The 26,759-nt window shown below is 41.8% G+C and overlaps 1 protein-coding gene across 1 annotated transcript in view; it reads right to left on the bottom strand.

Annotated features, from left to right (window-relative positions):
* Positions 1 to 25,792, bottom strand: part of LOC135224804 (mucin-1-like) — a 26,219-nt gene extending 427 nt beyond the window's left edge. The window contains exons 1-4 of the mRNA XM_064264128.1: positions 23,549 to 25,792; positions 19,268 to 19,273; positions 18,564 to 18,710; positions 8,155 to 8,275 (exon numbers count right to left, since the gene is read on the bottom strand). Coding sequence (XP_064120198.1) covers positions 8,155 to 8,275; positions 18,564 to 18,710; positions 19,268 to 19,273; positions 23,549 to 25,792 — 2,518 coding nt within the window. The remainder of the gene's footprint in view (positions 1 to 8,154; positions 8,276 to 18,563; positions 18,711 to 19,267; positions 19,274 to 23,548) is intronic.
* Positions 25,793 to 26,759: the final 967 nt, after the last annotated feature.

Here is a 26,759-nt window from a genome sequence, read left to right as displayed (position 1 = left end):
TTGGCACAAATACAAAGATGGGAATAATTCAGAAAAAGAGATAAAAGTATCTGCCAACTACTTCCCATACTTCCTGTCTTTTGCCGCTGGGTTCCACTTCTCAAAGAGGCTACGACGAAGGAAGGGAAATTCACGTCAGGTGAAGGTCCAGGCTTCAGCCACGTGAGGCACAAGGGCAGGGCACAACCCAGCAGATGGGGAGCTGCTGCTTTCGCTGGGAGTCTGCGTCTGAGCCCTCAGGAGTGACTGAGCGAGTACTCAGGGCTACTTTCTATCGATGGCCTCTTTTATTAGCTTTGTTTTGCCCTCCGGCGGCTTCTGGCTTAATTCTCGGCTTTTGGTATCTGAAGCAGGAGGTTTTGGCAAAGACGGGCGAGCAGCAGACAAACGAAGAGAGAAATGCACGAGAGAGAGAAAATGAGATGCTTTTGTGCTTGTTCAACTGTTCATTTTACAATACTGAGTGGCAAAATGGGGAATATATATATACTATATGTATATATATATATATATATATATACATATATATATATACATATATATATATATATATATATATATATATATATATATTATATATATATACATATATATATATATTTATTTATTTATTTTTTGTTGTCATACCCATTAAGACAGCCACAAGTAATTTGCGAATTAGAATCATTATTACCAACATATTTTTTCAACAATTAGTTAAACACCTCCATTGCCTTCTATTTCAGCTATAATAATGATAATAATAATAATAATAATAATAATAATAATAATGGAGAAACAAATCCACAGTTATGTAAAATGTACATATATTTAAGTTTAAAACAGAAAAAGATAGCTTTCGGGAAATCTGTACGGTTCCCCTTATCAATTGATAAAGGGAACCGTACAGATTCCCGAAAGCTATCTTTTCTGTTTTAAACTTAAATATATGTACATTTACATAACTGTGGATTTGTTTCTCCATTTGAAGACTCGTGCTACTATGAGGAATTTTTAATAATAATAATAATAATAATAATAATAAGAAGAAGAAGAAGAAGAAGAAGAAGAAGAAGAAGAAGCAAGAAAACAAGGGAGGAGCTGGACGAGAAATACAAAGTACAGGAGAGGGGACTAAACAACACAATAGAAGATGTAAAACAGAGGCTTAAGGCCAAAGCACATAAGATCCAATGGTACATGAACAGGAATAAGGGATACCAACAGAACAAACTATTCGGAACCAACCAGAAAAGAATACACAGCCAACTAAGAGGGGGAAGACAACCACCAAGAAATTCCTGAAGCTAAACCAAGTAAGAGACTCTGGGAAAACATCTAGAGCAATCCGGTATCACACAACAAACATGCAACATGGCTCCAGGAAGTCAAGGCTGAAGAAACAGGGAGAATAAAACAAAGACTCACTGACATCACGACAGACACAATCAGACACCAACCAAAGAAAATGCCCAACTGGAAAGCCGAAGGTCCCGATGAAGTCCATGGATACTGCCTCAAAAACTTCAAGGCCCTACACCCAAGAAGAGCAGAATAACTCCAGCATTGTATCACAAATCACCATGCGCCCAAATGGATGACCACAGGAAGAACATCCTTAGGCCAGAGAGACAAGAGTAAGGGAAATATAGCCAATAACTACAGGCCTATCACCTGCCTACCAATAATGTGGAAGTTACTAACAGGAATCATCAGCGAAAGGCTATACAACTACCTAGAGGATACAAACACCATCCGCAACCAACAGAAAGGCTGCAGAAGGAAGTGTAGGGGCACAAAAGACCAGCTCCTGCTAGACAAAATGGTAATGAGGAACAGTAAGGGAAGGAAAACCGACCAAAGCATGGCATGGATAGACCATAAGAAAGCCTTCGACATGGTACCACACACACATGGCTAATAGAATGCCTGAAAATATATGGGGCAGAGGAAAACACCATCAGCTTCCTCAAAAATACAATGCGCAACTGGAATACAATACTTACAAGCTCTGGAATAAGACTAGCAGAGGTTAATATCAGGAGAAGGATCTTCCAGGGCGACTCACTGTCCCCACTACTCTTCGTAGTAGCCACGATTCCCATGACAAAAGTACTGCAGAAGATGGATGCTGGGTACCAACTCAAGAAAAGAGGCAACAGAATTAACCATCTGATGTTCATGGACGACATCAAACTGTATGGTAAGAGCATCAAGGAAATAGATACCCTAATCCAGACTGTAAGGATTGTATCTGGGGACATCAGGATGGAGTTTGGAATAGAAAAATGTGCCTTAGTCAACATACAAAAGGGCAAAGTAACAAGGACTGAAGGGATAAAGCTTTCAGATGGGAATAACATCAAACACATAGATGGGACGGGATACAAATACCTGGGAATAATGGAAAGAGGGGATATAAAACATCAAGAGATGAAGGACACGATCAGGAAAGAATATATGCAGAGACTCAAGGCAATACTCAAGTCAAAATTCAACGCCGGAAATATGATAAAAGCCATAAACACATGGGCAGTGCCAGTAATCAGATACAGCGCAGGATTAGTGGAATGGACGAAGGCAGAACTTTGCAGCATAGACCAGAAAACGAGGAAACATATGACAATACACAAAGTACTACAACCAAGAGCACTGGGGCAATATATGAAGACCAGTGAAGACGAGTGGCTAAAGAGTCCATGGGAAGAAGGACTGATAAAAGTAGACGAAGACCCAGAAATATAGAGACAGGAGAAAGACAAGCAGAACAGAGGAATGGCATAACAAACCAATGCACGGACAATATATGAGACAAACTAAAGAACTAGCCAGTGATGACATGTGGCAATGGCTACTGAGGGAAGAGCTCAAGAAGGAAACTGAAGGAATGATAACAGCGGCACAAGATCAGGCCCTAAGAAACAGATATGTTCCAAGAACGATAGATGGAAATAACATCTCTCCCATATGTAGGAAGTGCAATACGAAAAATGAAACCATAAACCCCATAGCAGGTGAATGTCCGACACTTGCACAGAACCAGTACGAAAAGAGGCATGATTCAGTAGCAAAAGCCCTCCACTGGAGCCTGTGCAAGAAACACCAGCTACCTTGCAGTAATAGGTGGTACGAACACCAACCTGAAGGAGTGATAGAAAACGATCAGGCAAAGATCCTCTGGGACTATGGTATCAGAACAGATAGGATGATATGTGCAAATAGACCAGACGTGACGTTGATTGACAAAATCAAGAAGAAAGTATCACTCACTGATGTCGCAATACCATGGGACACCAGAGTTGAAGAGAAAGGGAAAAAATGGATAAGTATCAAGACCTGAAAATAGAAATAAGAAGGACATGGGATATGCCAGTGGAAATCGTACCCATAATCATAGGAACACTAGGCACGATCCCAAGATCCCTGAAAAGGAATCTGGAAAAACTAGAGGCTGAAGTAGCTCCAGGACTCATGCAGAAGAGTGTGATCCTAGAAACAGCGCACATAGTAAGGAAAGTGATGGACTCCTAAAGAGGCAGGTTGCAACCCGGAACCCCACACTATAAATGCCACCCAGTCGAATTAGAGGACTGTGATGAGCAAAAAAATAATAATAATAATAATACCTTTCAGTGGTAACAACCCCGTCCGCAAATGCACCAAATAATTTCCGGTCAATTCGTACCTAATGTAACACACGCCATACTTCTTGACAAAGAGGCATTAAAAATACTTAGACAGATGGAAAGATAGATAAATAGATAGAGAAACACTGTACGAGATAAGGTAAATAGAGAGAGAGAGAGAGAGAGTAATCCCAGTCACTCACTAAGCAACAAACAAAGCAAACAGTGAAGGTAATAACTTAAATCTTTTATTCAAATTCAGAGAACAACTTCATTTCAGACGTAAAACCGAAGAAATTATATCTTATTTTGTATATGTCTTATTTGTTATTATTCTCAGTTCATTTTGGCACTGATATTTGTTTGAGTTCATTGAATAACTGTTATTGTTTAATTATGTTATTTTGCATATTAATTTTTATTAATTTTCTTTGAATATAAGTTGTTTCCAACTATATAGTTGTTTGCATATGTCTTATTTGTGTTATTATTCTGATGGTGCTGCTGCCTGTCTGGTAGAGGAACTAATGCCACATACCCACCGCTTGGTGTTTCATATACCCGACTCAGCAGGAGTCATCGTAAATGGGTCACAGGGGAGCAGTGCCATTGCTCTGTATGTTCCCGAACCACGTGGGGACCCATGCTGTGCTTGGTGGGATCGGAACCGCAGCGGGGACCACACGCCACGGATGCACCGCACTGTGCGTCTGGAGCAACGCAAAATACAGATGGCGTGAGCATGTACGTATCTTTTGAGCAGGTCGAAGCATACGCGGCTCGCCACGCATGCTGGAATGGTTCGTAACGACCTCCCGACTCCGCCCCAAACGTACAATATCAAAAATACGCATTTCGGGATATTTTCGTAGTATTTTCGTAAGCGGCTTCCAACTACCAATTTTCGTTCATGCGTGGGCATGCGTGACTTGATACGTGAATGTGTGAACGGGGCTTAACCCGACCACGTGATTTCATGCTACAAGCAACTGTTCTTTCAGGAATAAGTTGGACCTTGAGAGTCCAAGTACGTCTGGTAATTAACTTGTAAATGCATCCATCCCCTTTGATTGATAGCGATTTCCTTCCACTTTTCCTTTGAAATCTAATATCGGCCCTAAGCCGTCAATTTCTGTTTATAAACTAGACCTCATAAGGCCTTCCTTTTGATTGAGTCAGGTGCGTTTAATTGTTGTTTAAGCAAGAAGGGACTAGATTTATGAATATATATATATATATATATATATATATATATATATATATATATATATATAGTATATATAATCGACACAAACTCACAATCATATGCACTTATTCATGGGCACACAAACACACACATAATATATATATTATGTGTGTGTATGTGTGTGTGTGTGTGTGTGCCCGTGAATAAGTGCATATGATTGTGAGTGTGTGTTGTATATATATATATATATATATATATATATATATATATATATATATATATAGTATATATATATATACATATATATATATATATATTATATATATATAATCATAAATCTAGTCCCTTCTTGCTTAAACAACAATTAAATGCACCTGACTCAATCAAAAGGAAGGCCTTATGAGGTCTAGTTTATAAACAGAAATTGACGGCTTAGGGCCGACCGATTAGATTTCACAGGAAAAATGTAAGGAAATCGCTAACAATCAAAGATGGATGCATTTACAAGTTAACTACCAGACGTATCTATATATATATATATATATATCTATATATATATATATATATATATATATAAATATATATATATATATATATATATATATATACATATATATATATATATATATATATATATATATATATATATATATATATATATATGATATATATATATATATGTATATTTATATATATATATATATATATATATATATATATATAGTATATATGTGTGTGTGTGTGTGTGTGTGCGTGTGCGTGTATTTCAGAAGATTTGTGTGAAGAGTAGTGAAGGAACTGAGAAGGTGGACAATGCATTGGAAAAATGCCATGGTAGAGCGTAACAGTGATATGGTCTTGATACTGACGCACCCTCATGGATATCTACAATCACGGCACATTGAGCTGCGAGAATTCGTCTATTAACCCTCTTACGCCGATTGGACATATTAAAACGTCGAGTCAAAATGTCTCCCGTATGGCCGATTGGACGTACCATACGTCGACTCAAAAATTTTTTTTAAAAGTTTTTTTTTAAATTCGCGGAAAAATACTTATAGGCCTACCAGGCCGAAAACTTTTGAATCACGCGCCTTGGGGGATGCTGGGAGATCACGGATCAAGGCCTTGTTTTGTTTTTGAAGCGTGACCCAAGTGCGCATGCGCGGAATCCTTCCTTCTCGCTCCAGCCAGCATCATCGTAGCATCATCCGTCAGCGATCTTTTGCCGCAATCGTGTTTGACTGAGCTTGTGCGAGACTTTGAACATTTGTGTTGGTACAGAACGTTCATAGAGATGTCTGACCGTCGTATGACACGCGAAAGGCGCGTTTTACCCGTCGGAAGGATCGTGTTAGAAGAGTTTTTTGGACTTGGATGCTGGCGAAGGACCCAGCACCCAACCTGACCTCCGCTCCTCAACGCCGTTCTGTGCGACCACGTGTCGATGAAAGTGCTTCGAATGTGTCTCATTTGCCGTTAGTAACCCAAGGAAACATCGTGCCATCCTTAGGGGTCATTCGTAGGAATTTGGGAGGGCTCAGACAAAGAGACATTGACGATTATTTATCGGAGCTCGATCGAGAGCATTTGGCACTCCTCATTTTGATGGCGGTTGGTCATCCAGTGACGAGGACATTACTCCCGATCATAGTGATGACGAGGATTATTTGCCCCCAATGTCCGTTCGAGGGTCACATCCCCGAAAGTGAACTAGAATTTAGTAGTTATAGTGCTTATGAGGGGGAATCTGAGGAGGGGGAGGACGATGATTTAGGATCAAGTTTTGTTGGTGATGATGATGGGGATACAGAAAGCGAAGGCTTGAGTGAGGGAGATGGGCCAGTGAGGGGGGTTCGTGTGGGAAATCGTGCCCGCGCTCGTGCCCGCGCGCGCGCGCGCGCAGGGGCACGTAGAAGGTCGGATAGTCGTGCTAGCCTAGGGTCGTCCGAGAGCGACGATGGGTGGACAGAGGACCCCACACCACCTACCATGCATCCATTTACGGCAAATCCTGGCCTCACCGTACCTGTTCCCCTGACTGCTCTGGGTTTTGTTCAGCTTTTCCTTACGCGGGAATTGCTGGAGTACCTGGTAGCAGAGACGGTGGACTACGCCAGGTATTGCCGTGATGAACTACGCACGACATTATCTTATCACTGGCGAGGCTACGACCTCCCTGACATGGCGCATTTTTTGGGGCTCCACGTTTTTTTTTGGTTTTTTTGGATTGATTCCTGCTGCCGACGTCAGGATGTATTGGAGGCGTAATTTTCTTTTATGTACGCCCTATGTGCCCGGCATTATGCCCCGTGATACTTTCCTGGCGTTGGACAGATATTTTAACGCCTTCAACCGAAGGGCCATACCCCGGAATAACTCTGATCGCCTCATTTTAGTGCGCCCCAGTGTTGGAATATATTCGTGAACGCTGTAAACTCTCGTGATTCCTGGAAGAACCTTTCTTTAGAGAGGGGATGATGCTTACAAAGGACGTCTAAGCATCAAAGTGTATAACCCCAAGAAGCCGAAGAAATATGGCGTGAAATTTTTTTTTATTTACCGAGGCCAAACACTGGCTACGTCGTGGACTTTTCGGTGTATTCCGGGGTCTTCTCCACGATGCGTGACACTGTTTTCAAGCTTGTGGATCGTTTCCGTAACCAGGGATACCACCTGTTTATGGATAATTATTATAACTCGGTATCCCTGGCCCAGGAACTGTATGATGCAGGTGTTCACGTCAGTGGTACCCTTCGGTTGGTGCGTGGGGCCCCGAATTCCTCAAGAGGTAACGCTAGCCATCAGCAACATCTGGCAAGAGGAGAGACACAGTGGCGGCGGAAGGAGCTGTCTTCGTCATCTGTTGGAAGGGTGTCCGACTCGTCCCCATGATTACGACGAGCCATGAACCTGTCCAAGAGGAGATCGTGCAGCGGAAGAAGACGCGTCGACAGGGCCGAGTTGTGTATGAGCAGTTTCGTGTTGAGCGCCCTACCGTCATTGGGCACTACAATAGGCACATGGGAGGAGTTGATCTCTTTGATCAACTCATCCAATATTATCCCTTCGCCAGGAGAACCAGAAGGTGGACACAGAAGCTCCTCAAATACATCCTTCAGTTGGCCCTCCAAAATGCCTACGTACTCTACTATGGGTACTACGGTCCCGATCTACGGAGGATGACCCACTTACAGTTCCTTGAGGCAGCCGGGGAAGCCCTCATCAACTTTGATCCAATGAGTGGCCTTCCATGTCTGCCCCCCTGCCCCGAGCTGTAGATCTACCCATAGAGGAAAGGGCAGACCTTCGGGGTGTTGGCCAACTTCGGTCATCCTTCTGCCAGACGCCCCTGCTGCTGACCGCCCCTGCTGCCGCCGCCCCTGCTGCCGCCGCCCCTGCTGCTGACGCCCCTGCTGCCGCCGCCCCTGCAAACGCCCACACCCGCGCCCCTTCTCGTCGGGTAGTGGACCCTCCGTGTCGGCTAATGCCAGGGGATCACACACTGGATCTCCTAGAAGGGCGCAGGCAGAAACGGTGCCGGTGTGCCATATGAATGGCAGAAGGAGAGACACCCGGTTCTTCTGTCGCACCTGCAAGATAGCTCTATGCAGGTTCGGGGAGTGTGACCGCAAATACCACAGTGTGGTCTTGTATTGGAGTGCGACTCAGCGGCGGTCAAGGGAGGGCGCACGGAACCACGCCCCTATCCCAGCGGCCGTAAGGGCGCGCGTCTCCCTCCTCCACCTGTACCTCGTCATGTCGAGAGGAAAAGGATGCAAGACTCTTCAATGGAGGAGGGAGAAAACAAGAATAGAACGAAGAGTCAGGATTACGAGTGAGTATTCTGCATTTATTTTATATTTTAGTTTTATATTTATTACAATTTTTATATATCTGAATGTGTGCATGATAAAATAATAATAAGACATTTCATTGTATGCGAAAAGAGAAGTGTCACCTGCATTCCTTTTATTTATGTATTGGTACCAGAATCGAAGAATGTAATATATATATTTTACGTATAAAAAAATATTATATATATATATATATATATATATATATATATCTATATATATATATATATATATATATATATATATATATATATATATATGATATATATATCTTTATATATAATATATATATATATATATATATATAATATATATTGATATTGGGTTTTTTTTTTGGGGGGTAAGCAAATTACTTACAGTCTAGTAATATTCAATCTTTAATACTTCATTTTAAAACATATTGCAAGTCTCTAGAACAATATCTCGATTTATGGTGAATATTTGAAAAAAATATTTTTTATTCCGTCCGCGCGCCGATTCTCGGCCGAAATCTCGGAAACGCGTAGGTCACATTCTCCTAATATTTGTGCCTTTTCATATTACGTATTTTATAGTATTATATATGGAAATGTGCGCAAAAACATGCTAATATTAACAAAAAATATTGGAAGGTTGTAGCTTTATCATTTTTGAAATATTTGCATATAAATAGATAAGTACGAAAAAAAAACTACGATTGGTCAACTTTGGACTCAACCGAAAAGGTAAAAAAAAACGCATTTACAACATAAAAATCTTACAGTCTAGTAATATTCAATCATTTATCTTCATTTTAAAACATATTGCAAGTCTCTTAAGAACAATATTCTCGATTTATGGTGAATTTATGAAAAAAATATTTTTTTCCCCTCCGCGCGACTATTTTCGGCCGAAAATCTCGGAACGCGTAGGTCACATTCTCCTAATATTTGTGCCTTTTCATATTACGCTTTTTTTTAAAGGCTTATATATGGAAATGTGCGCAAAAACATGCACAATATAACAAAAAATATTGGAAGGTTGTAGCATTTATCATTTTTGAAATATTTGCATATAAATTACGATAAGTACGAAAAAAAACTACGATCGGTCAACTTTGACTCAACCGAAAAGGTAAAAAAACGCATTTATAACATAGAAAATCTTACATTCTAGTAATATTCAATCATTTATCTTCATTTTAAAACATATTGCAAGTCTCTAGAACAATATCTCGATTTATGGTGAATTTATGAAAAAAATATTTTTTTCCCCTCCGCGCGACTATTTTCGGCCGAAATCTCGGAAACGCGTAGGTCACATTCTCCTAATATTTGTGCCTTTTCATATTACGCTTTTTTAAAGGTTTATATATGGAAATGTGCGCAAAAACATGCCAACATATAACAAAAAATATTGGAAGGTTGTAGCATTTATCATTTTTGAAATATTGCATATAAAGTACGAAATAAGTACGAAAAAAAACTACGATCGGTCAACTTTGACTCAACCGAAAAGGTCAAAAAAAACGCATATATAAACATAAAAATCTTACGGTCTCGTAATATTCAATCATTTATCTTCATTTTAAAACATATTGCAAGTCTCTACAACAATATCTCGATTTATGGTGAATATTTGAAAAAAATATTTTTATTCCGTCCGCACGCCGATTCTCGGCCGAAAATCTCGGAAACGCGTAGGTCACATTCTCCTAATATTTGTGCCTTTTCATATTAACGCTTTTTTTTAAAGTTTTTATATATGAAAATTTGCGCAAAAACATGCACAATATAACAAAAATTATTGGAAGTTGTTAGCTTTTTTCCCATTTTTTGAAATATTTGCATATAAAGTACGATAAGTACGAAAAAAACTACGATCGGTCAACTTTGACTCAACCGAAAAGAAGGTCAAAAAACGCATTATATAACATAAAAATCTTACAGTCTCGTAATATTCAATCATTTATCTTCATTTTTAAAACATATTGCAAGTCCTCTAGAACAATATCTCGATTATGGTGAATATTTGAAAAAAATATTTTTTATTCCGTCGCGCCGCCGATTCTCGGCCGAAAATCTCGGAAACGCGTAGGTCACAATTCTCCTAATATTTGTGCCTTTTCATATTACGCTTTTTTTAAAGTTTTATATATGAAATGTACCAAAAACATGCCACAATATAACGAAAATTATTGGAAGGTTGTAGCATTTCTCCATTATTTTTTATATATGCATATAAAGTACGATAAGTACGAAAAAAACTACGATCGGTCAACTTTGACTCAACCGCAAAAATGGTAAAAAAAACAAAACGCATTTAGTAACAATAAAAATCTTCTTACAGTCCTAGTACTAGTCAATCATTTATCTTAATTTTAAAACATTCCTTGCGAAGTCTCAAATAGAACAATAATCTCGATTTATGTGATGAAATTTGAAAAAAAATATTTTTATTCCGTCCGCGCGACCGATTCTCGGCCGAAAATCTCAAGGAAACGCGTAGGTTCATTCATCTCATATTTAATGTGATTTTTTGCCTGTTATATTCACGCGTTTTTTTTTAAAAAGTTTTATATATGAAAATGTGCGCAAAACATGCACAATATAACAAAAATTATTGGAAGGTTGTAGCATTTCTCATATTTTTTTATATTTGCATATAAAAAAAACTTTTAACAAAAATTCGACATTCGGTCAACTTTAACTCGTTCGAAATGGTAAAAAACTGCATTTGTAAGCTAAAACTCTTACAGTATCGTAATATTCAAATCATTTTCCTTCATTTCGAAACAAATTGCAAGTCTCTATACCAATATTTTGAGTTTATGGTGAATTTTTTTAAAAAATTATTTTTTTACATCCGCGCGCTACGACGAATTCATGCATCATTTTGTGGATAATATTTTCTCTGTGTTGCTTTTATATCGTTTTAACAATGTGGTTATATATCAAAATATTGATTGTTAGTGCACATTACAACGAAAAAAAAAAAGTAACTTGTTACCTCTAAACCGTTTGGCGCACAGCGCGATTTGAATACAATTATATATGAAATTTCGTCTTTGCGCTATCATATATCGCATTATTTATATATGATAATGATATTATTTTTCATTTCTGATGATTGCATTCTAAACTTCAGGCAATGACAAAAAAAAGGAGCCAAAAATGAACTCTTAATAATCTTCAAAAGTACGCGCGCTGTAAATTTTTTGTTAAAAATTATTTTTCCACTTCGCGCTCATCATCCAAACCAGGCCCGGCATACGGGAGACGTTTTGATTTTTAGGGCCCCGGCGTAAGAGGGTTAAGGTCAATATTGACACCGAGGCAGATTGCGATTAATCACGGCAGTCATCTGCCGTCGCGTCGCATTCAAGAGTACCTGTTATAGGTGAGGAATTAACGTCAGAACTACGGTGAAGATAACAATCGAAATTTCATACTGAGGTTACGACCCAATATTTTTGGTAGGAATTTAATCAGAGATTGTCATACCTACACCGGCTTGTTATTAGAGCTCTTCTTTGTCCTTTTATCAATCCCGTCCTAAACCGCTGAAAATGAACCGCTTTTACCCATTAGAAAATATTTTACGGATTATTTGATTCATTGTGATAGAATCAGGTTCCAGGTAAAGCGAGCGCACAGGTCTGTCGAATGACGGAACAGTTATAAGAAATTATCTGTTAGTCGATGCAAACAATAGTCGTCAGGCAAACAGTTGTACTTAACTCTCTCTCTCTCTCTCTCTCTCTCTCTCTCTCTCTCTCTCTTTGTTTAATTTCTTTAACTACATATGTAAAGATTTTATAGATTCCTGTATCATAGGTAGATACGAGATACAGAAAATATTTACAAGCCTCTTATTTCCCATCTCCTGACCAAAACAGCATTAGGGCCTAGGCTACGTGAACAGTCATTAATGAATGGGGTTGTGAGGCATCAGTCAACATGATAGCAATGACGATCTAACCAAGTTTGTTCAAGGATCAGCATGACGTATGAAATGGGGTGAAGACCTTAGCTATGAATTCTAAATGACAGTACTGTGGAGTCGAAGGTGAAAGCAGCCAATAATCAAGCTTACCCACACGTTGTGACATCTGAGCCATTGTGTCAAACGTTGCCAACAATCGATCTGACAACAAACACCCTTCGTGTCAGCCGTTGCTCTTCACACCACCGAAAATTCATTGAAGTGCTTCAAGCCAAGACAAAAAATACATTTATATACATATATATCTATGTGTATAATATATATATATATATATATATATATATATATATATATATATATATATATATATATATATATATATATATATATATATATATATATATATATATATATATATATATATATATATATATATATATATATATATATATATATATATATATATATATATATTTATATATATATATATATATATATATATATATATATATATATATATATATATATATATATAGTATATATATATATATATATATATATATATATATATATATATATATATATGATATATATATATATATATATATATATATATATATATATATATATATATATATATATATATATATATATATATATATATATCTATATATATATATATGAGAGAGAGAGAGAGAGATAGAGAGAGAGAGAGAGAGAGAGTGTATGTGTGTGTGCGTGTGTGTGTTTGTGTATGTGTGGGTGTGTGCGTATGAACGGAAAAAGCAGGTGAGTCAGCCAAAGTGATAAAATGCACAGGGAGCAGGAGCAGGAACAAACATGAAATATTACACTTTATTCCGACGCGTTTCGCATTCAGCTGAATGCATCCTCGGCAGGCCTGTACCGAGGGGGGGACGGGGAACCACCCCCCACCCCCAAAAAACTTTTTTTATAAGTTCACATTTTCAAGTATTCCATCTTGCATATACCTATATATGAAATGACATTTATAGAAGAAAAGGTCCAATTTTGGGAAAAAACGACCCCCCCCCAATATATAATGACCAATATGAATTATATGAATTTGCAACTTGTCTAAAAATCATTTACAAACTAGTTAAATGAAGGCCATAACTTCACATATACGTAAAATTAAACTAAAATTGACACAACATCACGAGAAATTAAAAGCACATATTATGCTAATGAAAAGTTCAGATAAAAAAATAAAATGAAAAAATACCTAGTTAAAAAATATTTGAGGAGCGCTGGGGATCGACCTACCATGTCAAGAGATAAACAAAAATTATAATAATGTACACGAAAACAATAGAATAAGAAAGATACAAGGGAGTGAAGGTGGACTGGTTGTTCAACTGAGGAACGAGATAGATGTTTAATGAACAGACTAACGAGGATCAATAATTCGTTTGGGCTCGTGTTTTGACCCACAATAATAAAATCATCTTATTTAATGGGAACTTGACAAGTAATGGACTGATGACTGAAGTGTGGATGAAGGCCTTTTGCAAAATACTTATACAACGACAGCAGGTTCATATCCTATTTCTTTGGCTCGACAGAATTGCAACAAAACCCTCTACGCTCACTGTCCACAGACCTCTCTCTGGCATTCACTTTCCAATTCCCTGGATTGCAGTTCTTCCTCTACAATAAGTTTCTCATGCCGTCTGTCCAGCAATTTCTTGGTCTTTCCTGCTCTTCGCACATGACTAAATTTCATGACACGTATCCATCCTTGTACCTCTGCCGACTTCTACCAAACCCATGTATCCCTGCTCCTCTTAGCCTTAGCATTCACATTTGACTTCCATACAGAAGAGTTACCTCAACAATTCTTTCATATATTCTCAACGTGATTACCCCTTCTCTCATTATACAGGCCTCCTATTCACACCCCAAAACGCCCATGTTAATACCCCTATTAACATTCTTGGTTACATCTTCATAGTTTCTCCATATTCTTTTCACTATCCCCAATCATCTGCTCTATATGTTTAAAGTCCTCCCCATCAATGACACTTTCTTATCCTAGAACTTTCCACCTATAAGTAAGGTCCTTTCTCTGGTTTCTTAAATCCTTCCAGAAAAAAATATATAAAACAGCCAAGGAGACATAATATATCGTATCCATTTAATACCAGACTACTATGCATTTCAGGGACCGCGAGTCATCGTTTTTCTCAAATATCTTTCAAACACTATTTGATCGAGATGGTATTTTGACACAGTGTCAAGACACCTCGCCCTAATTTTTGGTAATATAGTTCATTGGCAAATAATGTTAGTTAAGGTGTTTGCTCTTGACTTTTAACGGCAAAGTCGTATGAGTCAGCAGGAGTTATTTACAGATTAGATTCTAACGTCGGCTCCCCATCCCTTCTTCCCCCTCCCTCGCTCTTTCCTTAATCGCCGTTTTTATCATTTCTCCCCCAATACCTCTCTGTAATTTACAATACGGAATAAAATACCGTTTCCCATGATGTTTTTTGATAGCAGCAGATAATTGGAGACTTCACAATGAAAAGGATAGCAATGTTAGACGTAGTGACCATAATAATGGTTAAGTTTTCCCAATGTATTCTGTTTATAGGATCCTTGGCGTGTCAGGTAATACCGAAATGGTGAGGGATTATCTGTAGGAGGCAGTAGCACTCGCACTAAGTATTTACTGCGTCATTGATGAAGACGGATTCTTCATCGCTGTCATGGCCGCCACGGTACTTTGTCCGCGTTGTTGCAGAAATGCATTTGCAATACGACTCCTAAACATTTACAAAAGGAAGAAAGCTAACATTAGATTAAAGATCAATCTCAATAGGTAAGTAATCCTCAGAACACACTCACGCAAAAAGCACACTCATATATATATAATATATATTATATATATATATATATATATATATATATATATATAACAGGCTCACCAATATGTAATTAATAATTCATACATTCTATTTAAAAATGAGGTCATTATCTGTGCAAATATATATTCATAAAATATTGTGACATACGTTCATTTTTGACGATTGCTTGCCAGATTAGGAATTATATTTATTGCTTTTTATTTAGCTGCATGCTTCTGTACGTATTGTACCCACACAGGCCATATGATCGCGTTGCAGATGTCATGGAGGAAAAGACTGTCCCATTCTTTATTCCTTTCCCTAATTCCTTCATTTCAACCCCCTATTCCCCCCCTCCAAACCTTGTCTTCCTTCCGAAGGACTCCGTAAGGGGTTTAAATCGTTTTCAACAAAAAACCACCCTCTCCCTGTCCACCCCCCCCCCCCCCCCCCCCCCCCCGTCGTCGCATATTTCCCAAGTCTAGAAGAGTTTAGGGATGGGGAAAATTAGGACCAATCAAAGCGCGTGGAGCTGATCCTTGACGTCACAAGCCACGCTTTTTAGCTACATTCGGTTTCATAGCCATTACTGTCAGTCACATTGCCGAAGAAAAACTTCCCCATTTCATAATTTACGTCTTGTATGACCTATACATTTTAGTCAAATATATCGAAACATAATGCAACACCAATCCAACAAACAATATATTCTTCAAATGAGATACACCGTGAAATATATCATGCGTTATTAGCTTCTCCCTCTTGGTAATAGTGCTCAGTCCCTCTTAATTCCTGCTCACAAAGTCGATATTTACTGCATAAATAATATTTCCATGGCAAGTGGCTGTGGTAAATTATATACTTGAACGAACCTGTGTGTTTAAGGCCATTTAGAAAGGGTTGCGATAACACATGGGATTAATAGAAAATATACAAGATGGTAAAATTGATGGTATGGTAAAAATGATGGTATATGACCTGTAATTAGCACTACAGACTACAGACAGGAGGCCAAGAACTTGCATCTCTTTGATCACATCAAGAATCTTTGACTTTGAAAGTGACGGTTTTAAAAGCATGGAGCATGGAACGTTTTTCAGGCGTTACTTCCTGTTGTTTTAGGCTATAAAAAGGTAATATGTACAGAACTAAAATAATAATTGCCTTATGCTTAAAAGAAATGTGGAGGATACAGTTTTGATGAGAAATTTACGTACCCCGTAGGGGGATAGTGCCACACATGTTCAAGTATATAATTTACACATGTTCAAATATATAATTTACACACATGTTCAAGTATATAATTTACACCTCATTTGGTGCAATGTAGGTATTACTTAAGGTTCTTTGCAGCGTCCCTTCGGCGCCTCGCTGCAACTACTTTCATTCATTTTACTGTTACCTCCGTTCATATTGTCTTTCTTCTAACTTATTGTCCACCCTCTCCCAACAATTGCTTCATAGTGCAACTGCTTTGAGGATTTCCTCCTGTAACACCTTTCAAACCTTTTACTGTCAATATCCGTTTCAGCGCTGAATGGCCTTAGTTGCCCTAGTGCTTGGCATAATGCCAAAAATCTATATACAAAAAATATTATGCACTTAATTTAAGGCATACATTTGGCCAAAGAGTGTGAGCTTGGATGAAAATAGTCGTATACTCATATACTACCATTATCCCTAGCTTTAATTGATACGTGTCGAATATTTGCATAAAATTTTCTGTTGAAAGAGAGTTGGAAAAAAGTGTCATCCATATTTACTTGGTACGATGTACAATAGCATTTTCAATTAACGTACGGTTTGTACAATAATTCTAGGGTGTTGATAAGTGTATAATTACAAATATAAGTGGTCGGTGATCTCCTCCATGAAACAGGCTAAAAAAAAAAAAAAAAAAAAAAAAAAAAAAACAAAAAAAAAAAAAAATTCAGAGTCCGTACATGGCTTGCCGCCGCTTGTCTCCAATTGTAACGTGGTTCAAAGGCTATTGGAACAGAGGGAGACAATGAAGCTATTTTTCTCGGAGAAATGGCTCGCTGAGAATCTATTAGCAACAGAGTTGATTATCATGATCCTTCCAAAGTTTACTGAGTTCAACGAATTTTTCCAGTCAGATAAGGCAGTAATAACAGTTCTCCATGATAAAGTGTCCATGCTATTCAGAGAGCTCCTTCTCTCATTTTTGGACAGGACCTATGTAATGAAAACTGATCTAAATACTGTAAATCCTGAAAGACATGACAGGCATCTTAGTGACAGCCAAATGTAGGAGTTAAAGTTATGCAGGGATTAAAAAACCCCTCCATACAGGAAAAGAAAGCTCAACAGCAGGAGTTTATTCAGAGTGGCATGCACAGAAATAAAGAAGAGGTATAATTTCAAAGATGGTGTCCTGTCAAAGTTAAACTGTCTCTGTCCAAAAAATGCTCTCTCATCAGAATTCAGAGAAAGAATCCCCTCCTTATTCCCTCTTGCATCTGAGCTTCCTCTGATTGTACCCCCAGATGACCGCTCACTACTTCAAAGCTGGATGATCAATGGAGAATGTTTTGCATATTGCAACTTGAACTTAAACATCTCGTTAATGAATCACCTGATAAGTTCTGGGGAGAAGTGTCCCAAAAAGAGTCTAGTTTTTCAGACCTAGCTAATTTTGCTCTAACTGCTCTTTGCTTGCCGCGCTCTGATACTGTATGCGAACGAATGTTCATTAAAGTTAACCTCTTTAAAACTAAACAAAGAGACAGACTGAAAACAAGGACAGTTAATGGGGCTCTTCTCTCTGCTAGTTGCACGTTATCATATTCAGCTGGTGAGTCTCCACCTTTAACAATATCATCCAGATATGGATAAGCAAAATCACAGGAAGCTAACAATTGGGAAATGAACTTCTGAAATACTGCAGGAGCAGAATGGATACCAAATGGTAACCGTAAATATCTATATAGACCAAATGTGTGTTAATTACCAGATATTTATGGTCTTCTGTAGAAACTTCCATTTGCAAATAAGCATTCTTGAGATCAAGTCTGGTATAATACTTATATCCAGACACATTGGAAATTAATTTTGACATATTAGGTAATGGGAATTTAGATTCATGAATAATTTCATTTATTTTACGAAAATCCCCACAAACCCTAAGGGATCCATTCTGCTCCCTGACAGAAACAACTGGTGAGGCATAATCTGAGAATTCTACTCTTTCTATAATCTCATTTTTTTCAAGCTCTTGCAGCGCACTCTCAACCTCACTGCATAACTTCAGTGGCACCGTGCGGACCTTCTGAAAAACAGGAACTTGACCAACTTTAGGATACAATCGGGCTCAACAGTTCTTAATAGGTTTCAAACTATCTACATTATAGTTTTGCACAAAAACTTTTACATTTAACTGATGGACACTAATTCTATTGCACTTATCTATTAAATTCCTACCAAGCATGTTATTTGGGGAGTCTGACCCAACAATTATGAATTCAACGTCTGAATGATTTTGCTGTTTGTATTGAAAATTTAAAACTTTCACCTTCCCAAATACTTTAATTGGCACTTGGTTATAACCCTGCCATTTAGTTCTACAGTTCAGCAATGTACAATTCAACTTCTTGAAATCACCATACTTTAATGTGGAAATAACTGAACCGGTGTCAATTTCAAATAAAATTTGCTTATGATTCAATTGACAACTAGCAACATAAGGTTGACAAGAACTCTTGTTTACTATACATTTCAAATCAAGTGACTCTTCATCATTGGATTCCTCTTCTTGGATTATAACTTTATGAGTCTTCTTCCTTCAATTGGGGTTTCATCGTTGGTGGCGCTCTTGTGAAAACTAACCTGAAGCTGCAGTACAAGCCTAAGAAGACAATTGTCATAACTTAATACTTTCGTGGGCTTAAGGTGGATTAAATACACACTTCGTGTAAAGTACTCACAGCTTTATTGTTCCTTCACTCTGTTAAAGGTAGTATAACTTATGACTTAGGCCTCGGCTGCCAATCCGGTGGTCCGAAGTTCGATTCCCAGCTCAACCAACGTGGAATCAGAAGAATTTATTTTTGGTGATAGAAATTCATTTCTCGATATAGTGTGGTTCGGATCCCACAATAAGCTGTATGCTAGGTGACCAATTGGTTCTTAGCCAGGTAAAAAAATATCTAATCCTTCGGGCCAGCCCTAGGAGAGCTGTTAATCAGCTCAGTGGTCTGGTAAAACTAAGATATACTAAACTATGACTTAGGCATAGCGTTACTCTCTTGATCCTGGCTGCCCTTTTTCGGATCTTGTTTACATGCTTACCTCTTTTTGACCAGGTCCCGCCAGCATTACAAAGTAGAAAAATAGTAATGTATCTCTATATCAGTGTTTAACAGTAACTATATGTAGTATGTATGGTATAATTTTTTTAAATTTTAGACATCAAAGGTAGTTGGAATTGTTTAACAACGAAATTCTGAAATGTCACCCTTGGGGTGATCCGGTCATGACGACGTAAACAGAACGTTGTAAACAACTATTATTCGATTTTAAGTTGAAATAGGCATTTTCTGATAGTTCACAGAACGTTCAAAAAGTTGTCATTTATCTCCTGTTCTATTAATCACTGACTTCTCATTTTGCCTTAACATGAAAACTGTGTGTGTGTGTGTGTGTGTGTGTGTGTGTGTGTGTGTGTAACACACTCGATTGGTGGCCGAGGCAAAACATCGTGTTGCACTTCTTTACAATATAGGTACATGCGATTTCTGAATGACGAGTCCAGCGCAAATTCATTTTAATAACACTACCAGAAAGTAATATATCTTTTTATATTTGGTAAATCTAGGGTACTTATCAGCGGCGGCCTTGACTATGGCAGTTGCGGTTTTTCTATCCAGTTTTACCTACTGAACAAGAATTTTAAGTAATATTTATTCAAACGATTGTAATTAACCCCCCAGGAACCAGTACTAAACACGGCAAAATACATTGGACGCCCCAATCCCTACCTAGCGGATGTCGTATCCGCGGTTACGTTCCTTGCAGTCCGTGCGGAATGTTTCTGTAGAAATACCTTATATTTTACTGTAAATTATTTTTCATCACATAATAATATAGAAGCTTCACTTGCATGTGTGTTTACATCTATGGCATTTCAACAGAAGTCTTTCGGTTTCGGCCGTTTTGTGTGTCGTCCGCCCGACGTCGGTGACAAAGCAAACTTTCATTATAAAGAGACTCCTTTTTTACAACTATTAACATCAGTAATTTTATTTAAGTGTATGAAAGAGGTGAAGACAACTTTCTACTTATATAATATCAGCAGATTGATCTGAGAACGTAAACTGATGGGATTTTATATACAAGATGTTTGTTGAATGTCTTCAAAACCAAGTAATTTTGCTTAAGTTCCTGCAGCAATTTTACAACTGAAGGATATGGATATGGTAGAAATCAATTAATTTATATTTCACTGGACATCAGTTGCCTTGTGAATAAAAAGGTATTGGTAGGTCTATATAAATATTCCGCGGCGAGCTAGATTATGGCAGCTGATGTTTTTCTATGCAGTTTTACCTCCTATTAGTTTCGGGAACAAATGATCAGTGTAAGGCTACTGAAACCCTATAGGCTATATCCCAAAATTATTGCGGACTACAGCGGATATTGGTAATTTGGTATAGGTATTTTAGGTGGGTGAAAATACAAGAGCGAAATATGCATACAAGGAGGTATTCTAACATTGCCATGGCAACCTGTATCTGTAGGTTCTGATTCTGAAAAGGGTAAACTTTTTTGGGTTGGGGAAGTGAAACAAGGATATGTTTTAAATGGTCCGTGATACTTTAATGAAGGGTATTAAAGTGCAGCGTGCACTAGCTAATTAAGGACCTGGTAATTTAGGCTTATGTTAGTTGTCTACCAGGCTATGACCTGATACCTAAGGTTTAGGTTAGGTTAGGTAAGGGTAGATTCCTAGCCAATAATTTTTAATGTTAAGTTCCCAAAGTTAGGTTAAGTTGCAGTCCAGGAGGCGGCAAAAAAAGTCTGGCTATGTAAGGCCTTCTGTACCTTTGATTTGGTTACATTGGGTTGGAACCCTGTTATTTTAATTCACAGTTCCTGATAAATTAGAGTAGGTTTGGGGGACGCTCATGAGAGCGAATCGTCCCGGCATCCTAGGTGGGATCCCCTGATAGGTGAAGTAAGTCAATGATTTTTCAACCACCCAAATCCCCGGCTTCCCATATAAAATGAGGGCGGGGTGTGTTGTATTATATAAGAAAAAAAACGTGCATTTTGGCCAAGCCCCACGTGCTAGAGGTAAGGTTTTTTTTTTTTTATTCATTCAAATGCAAATTTCCTCGTTAATTGTAGCACAGTAATACCTTGATAAAAGAGACACTCTTCACAGTAATACCTGGATAAAAGGGACGGTCTTCACAGTAATACCTGGATAAAGGGGACAGTCTTCACAGTAATACCTGGATAAAAGGACTGTCGCCACATTAATACCTGGTTAAAGGTGGCAGACAGCACAGTAATACCTGGATAAAAGGGAGTGTCACCACAGAACACTGGATAAACGGGACAGTCACTACAATAATACCTGGATCAAAGGGATAGTTACCACAGCAATACCTTGATAAAAAGGACAGTAATACCTGTCAGTTCACCCCCCATGACTGTCAGAATGGTGAACGTCCATGTAAAAAGTAGAACTGTCAGTCAGACCATCGCTCATTTGCCAGAAGAGTGACACAACTCAAAAAATTTGTTTTGAGCTATTTCTTATTTGTATTTGCCATTAAACAGCTCAGTAAAAGAATCAACTAAATATAAATGGACAAAGTATAGAGAATTTCAACTTCAGATTGCTTCTCCCGAAAAATAGCAATTTTCGAGTTAAGAGACTCTTCAGGCAAATGAGCAAATATATTACTCATATCCCAATTTTGATCTTCATTTAACTTTAATGTTAAAATTGGTGATATAAGTGAATTATAATCAAGTCTGATGCATTGGTTTGTTTTTTCATTTATTTAATGAATAGAACTCGGTACTAAGAATATTTATATTTTTGGATATTATTATATTATTATTATTTTATTATTATTATTATTATTATTATTATTATTATTATTATTATTATATTAATTTATTATTATTATTATTATTATTATTATTATTATTTGTCAATTGTGTAAGTAAATCCCTATGCAGTATTCTTGCTTAAGATTTGCATAGTATCATATCCAATTACCCTTTTTGGGCATATTTTGACACTAGCTATGATTTATTTTTCCCGTGATGCAGTTGAGTCATCAAGGAGTTTATTGTTATTTCGACGGAATAGATAAATTGATAAGTAGAGTGACATTTTCTCCTTCGGTTCTAAGTCAAATGGACAATTTCCCCACGGTCCAGAACTGAAAGGGGAACTTCTGGTTGCATTTCAAATGTTCCATATGTAGTATTATTCCATTTAAGTACCACGGTGAAAAAGGTTTTTGGAAAGGGGCGTTTTCTTATTTTTTACAACCAATTTTCTATTGCACAATGGGGCGCAGCCATTTATGTGTGGCTCATCTGCTATGCGTGACATCATGTCGCTGTATGCTCAGACAGGCGGAGCTATTCCGCTAGGCGGGCTGTCTACACAATACATGGACACACACACACACACCCACACACGTTTAGAAAACTGCCCCATCACACCACGCACATTTTGATGACAAGTAGAGGCACCATAGTATAGATAGCGGTAAATAGCCGCCCTATCTTCGTTGGTACCATGGTCTGTTCAGAAGCAACAGACCGTCATTTCACATTGATCTATTTTTACTCATAGCTATGGCCACCACTATTTCCTTTAAGGAGAAAAAGGTTCCTGAATACATGATGTCGAAAAAAGAAGAAGAAAAACTACCCGGCTACTGTTAACAACTGTCGCCATTCTTTCTCTCTCTCTCTCTCTCTCTCTCTCTCTCTCTCGGTAATGTTGCAACATCACGTATATTACACACACGCGCACACACTTGCGCATGCGTGGTATACTTTCATTAGGGGCTGTTGCTATTGCCATGAGTGGTGGGTCTCAATATTCCCTTTCATATGTGCACTGTTCTGCTTTAGTACTTTTGATTCATCCGTGTACTTTGGCGTTCCTCCTTTGTAGACAGCATGTCTAAAATGTGACAAGGCGATGACCGCCACATGTCCCGGAACGGGCGGGCCGGGCACACCTCGGGTTCTGGGATGGGCGGGCGATGTCCACCACGTGTCCCGGGATAGGCGGGACAGGCCCACCGTGGGTCTCGTGACTGACGGTCGATGTCTGCCACGTTTCCCGGGAGGAGCGGGCGATGTCCACCACGTGTCCTGGGACGGGCGGACAGGAGCCTCCGCCAGTCCCGGGACCGGTTGGCTGGGGCCGCCACAGGTCCAGTGATGGGCTGGCGATGTCCGCCACGTGTCCCTCGTGCTGACGGTCGATGTCTGCCACGTTCCCGGGAGGAGGCGGCGGGCGATGTCCACACGTGTCCTGGACGGGCGGACAGGAGCCTCCGCCAGTCCCGGGACCGGTTGGCTGGGGCCGCCACAGGTCCAGTGATGGGCTGGCGATGTCCGCCACGTGTCCCAGGACGGGTGGGCGATGTCCGCCACATGTCCAGGGACGGGCGGCCCATGCCCACCGTGGGTCCCGGGATGGGCGGGTGACGTCCTCCGCGTTTCCCGGGAGGGGTGGGCGATGTCAGCCACATGTCTTGGGACGGGAGTGCCAGGCCCATAGCGAGTCCCAGAACGGGCAGACGATGTCTGCCACATGTCTTGGGACGGGCAGGCCAGAGCCACCGCAGGTCCTGGGACGGGCAGGCCAGAGCCACCGCAGGTCCTGGGACGGGCAGGCCAGAGCCACCACAGGTCCTGGGACGGGCAGGCCGAGCTCCGCAGTCTGGACGGGCAGGCCAGAGCCACCTGCGCTGGCCCTGGGACGGGCAGGCCAGAGCCACCTGCGCTGGTCCTGGGACGGGCAGGCCAGAGCCACCTGCGCTGGTCCTGGGACGGGCAGGCCAGAGCCACCACAGGTCCTGGGCGGGCGGCCGAGCTGCGCAGGTCCTGGGACGGGCAGGCCAGAGCCACCGCCCTGGGACGGGCAGGCCAGAGCCACCGCAGGTCCTGGGACGGGCAGGCCAGAGCTGCCGCAGGTCCTGGGACGGGCAGGCCAGAGCCACCGCCCTGGACGGGCAGGCCAGAGCCACCGCCGGTCCTGGGACGGGCAGGCCAGAGCTCCGAGGTCCTGGGAACGGGAGGCCAGAGCCACCGCAGGTCCTGGGACGGGCAGGCCAGCTGCCGCATCCTGGGACGGGCAGGAGAGCCACCGCCCTGGACGGGCAGGCCAGAGCCACCTGCGCAGGTCCTGGGACGGGCAGGCCAGAGCCACCTGCGCAGGTCCTGGGACGGGCAGGCCAGAGCCACCTGCGCAGGTCCTGGGCGGGCAGGCCCTGGGCGCAGGTCCTGGGACGGGCAGGCCAGAGCCACCTGCGCAGGTCCTGGGACGGGCAGGCCAGAGCCGCCGCAGGTCCTAAGACGGGCATGCAATGTCCGCCACGTGTCCCGGAACGGGCTGTCCGGGGCCACACGGGTCTTGGTATGGGCGGGCGATGTTCGCCACGTGTCCTGGGATGGGCAGGCGGTCCCCGCCGTAGGTCCCAGGACGGGCAGGGGATGTCTGCCACATGTCCCGAGATGGGTGGGCCAGGCGCGCCGCAGGTCCTGGGATGGGTGGGCGATGTCAGCCACGTGTCCCAGGACGAGCGGGCCGGGGCTGCCATGGGTCCTGGGACAGGTGGGCGATGTCCTCCACGTGTCCAGGGACAGGCAGGCCGGGGCCGCCGCGGGTCCCGCGACAGGCGGTCGATGTCCACCACGTTTCCGCCACGTGTACTGGGACTGGTGGGCAGGGGCCACTGAGGGTCCCAGGACCGCCGCGGGTCCCGCGACAGGTGGTCGATGTCCACCACGTTTCCGCCACGTGTACTGGGACTGGTGGGCAGGGGCCACTGAGGGTCCCAGGACGGGCGGGCGTTGTCCGCCACGTGTCCCAGGACGGGCAGGCCGAAGCCGCCACAGGCCCAGGGACGGGCAGGCAATGTCTGCCATGTGTCCCAAAACAGGCGGGCCAGGCCTGCTGTGGGTTCGCCACCTGTCTTGGGACGGGCAGGCAAGAGCCACCGCAGGTCCTGAGACGCACATCCCGCGACGGGCTGTCCGGGGCCACTGCAGGTCCTGGTAAAGGTGGGCAATGTCCGCCACGTGTACCGGGATGGGCAGGCCGTCCCCGCCGCAGGTCCCGGGAGGGGCAGGGGATGTCCGCCACATGTCCCGAGATGGGCGGGCCAGGCGTGCTGTGGGTCCTGGGACGGGTGGGCGATGTCCGTAACGTGTCCTGGGATGGGCGGGCTGGGGCCGTCACGGGTCCTGGGACAGGTGGGTGATGTACGCCACGTTTCCAGGGACAGGCGGGCCAAGGCTGTCGCGGGTCATGAGACGGGTGGGCGATGTCCACCACGTTTCCCGGAATGGGTGGTCTGGGCCCGCTGCATGTCCCAGGACGGGCGGGCGATGTCCGCCACGTGTACTGGGACTGGTGGACAGGGGTCTCTGCGGGTCCCAGGACGGGCGGGCGTTGTCCACCACGTGTCCCAGGACGGGCAGGCTAGGGCCGCCACAGGACGGACAGGTGATGTCTGCCATGTGTCCCAAAACAGGTGGGCCAGGCCTGCTGCGGGTCCCGGGATGGGCGGGCAATGTCCGAACGTGTCCCAGGACGGGCAGGCCAGACCAGCCGTGGGTCCCGGGTTGGCAGGCAATGTCTGTCACTTATCCCAGGATGTGTTGGCGATTTCCATTATGTGTCCCGAACGGGCGGGTGATGTCTGCCACGTGTCCTGGGACTGGCGGGCCCGGGACTCCATGGGTCGCACAACTGGTGGCTATGTCCGTCACATTTCCCGGGACGTGCGGGCCGGTCCTGCTGCGGGTCCCGGGACAGGCAGTCGATGTCTGCCTCGTGTCCTGGGACAGGCGGGCCGAGCCTGCAGGGGGTCCTAGGACAGGTGGTTGATGTCCGACTCGTGTTCCAGGACGGGCAGGCCGGACTCTCCACAGTTCCCAGTACAGGCGTGCGATGTCCGCCACATGTCCCGGGACGGGTGGACCGGGCCTGCCACTTGTCCCAGGAAGGCGGGCCAGGCCCGCTGCGTGTCCCCCAACAGTCTGCCAGGATGGGTGGGTCACGGGTCCCGGGACATGTGCCGATGTCCGCCATGGGTCCCAGGACACATGG

Source organism: Macrobrachium nipponense, chromosome 12, assembly GCF_015104395.2.
Source record: "Macrobrachium nipponense isolate FS-2020 chromosome 12, ASM1510439v2, whole genome shotgun sequence".
Lineage (NCBI taxonomy): Eukaryota > Metazoa > Arthropoda > Malacostraca > Decapoda > Palaemonidae > Macrobrachium > Macrobrachium nipponense.
This window is presented reverse-complemented; position numbering and strand designations above follow the sequence as displayed.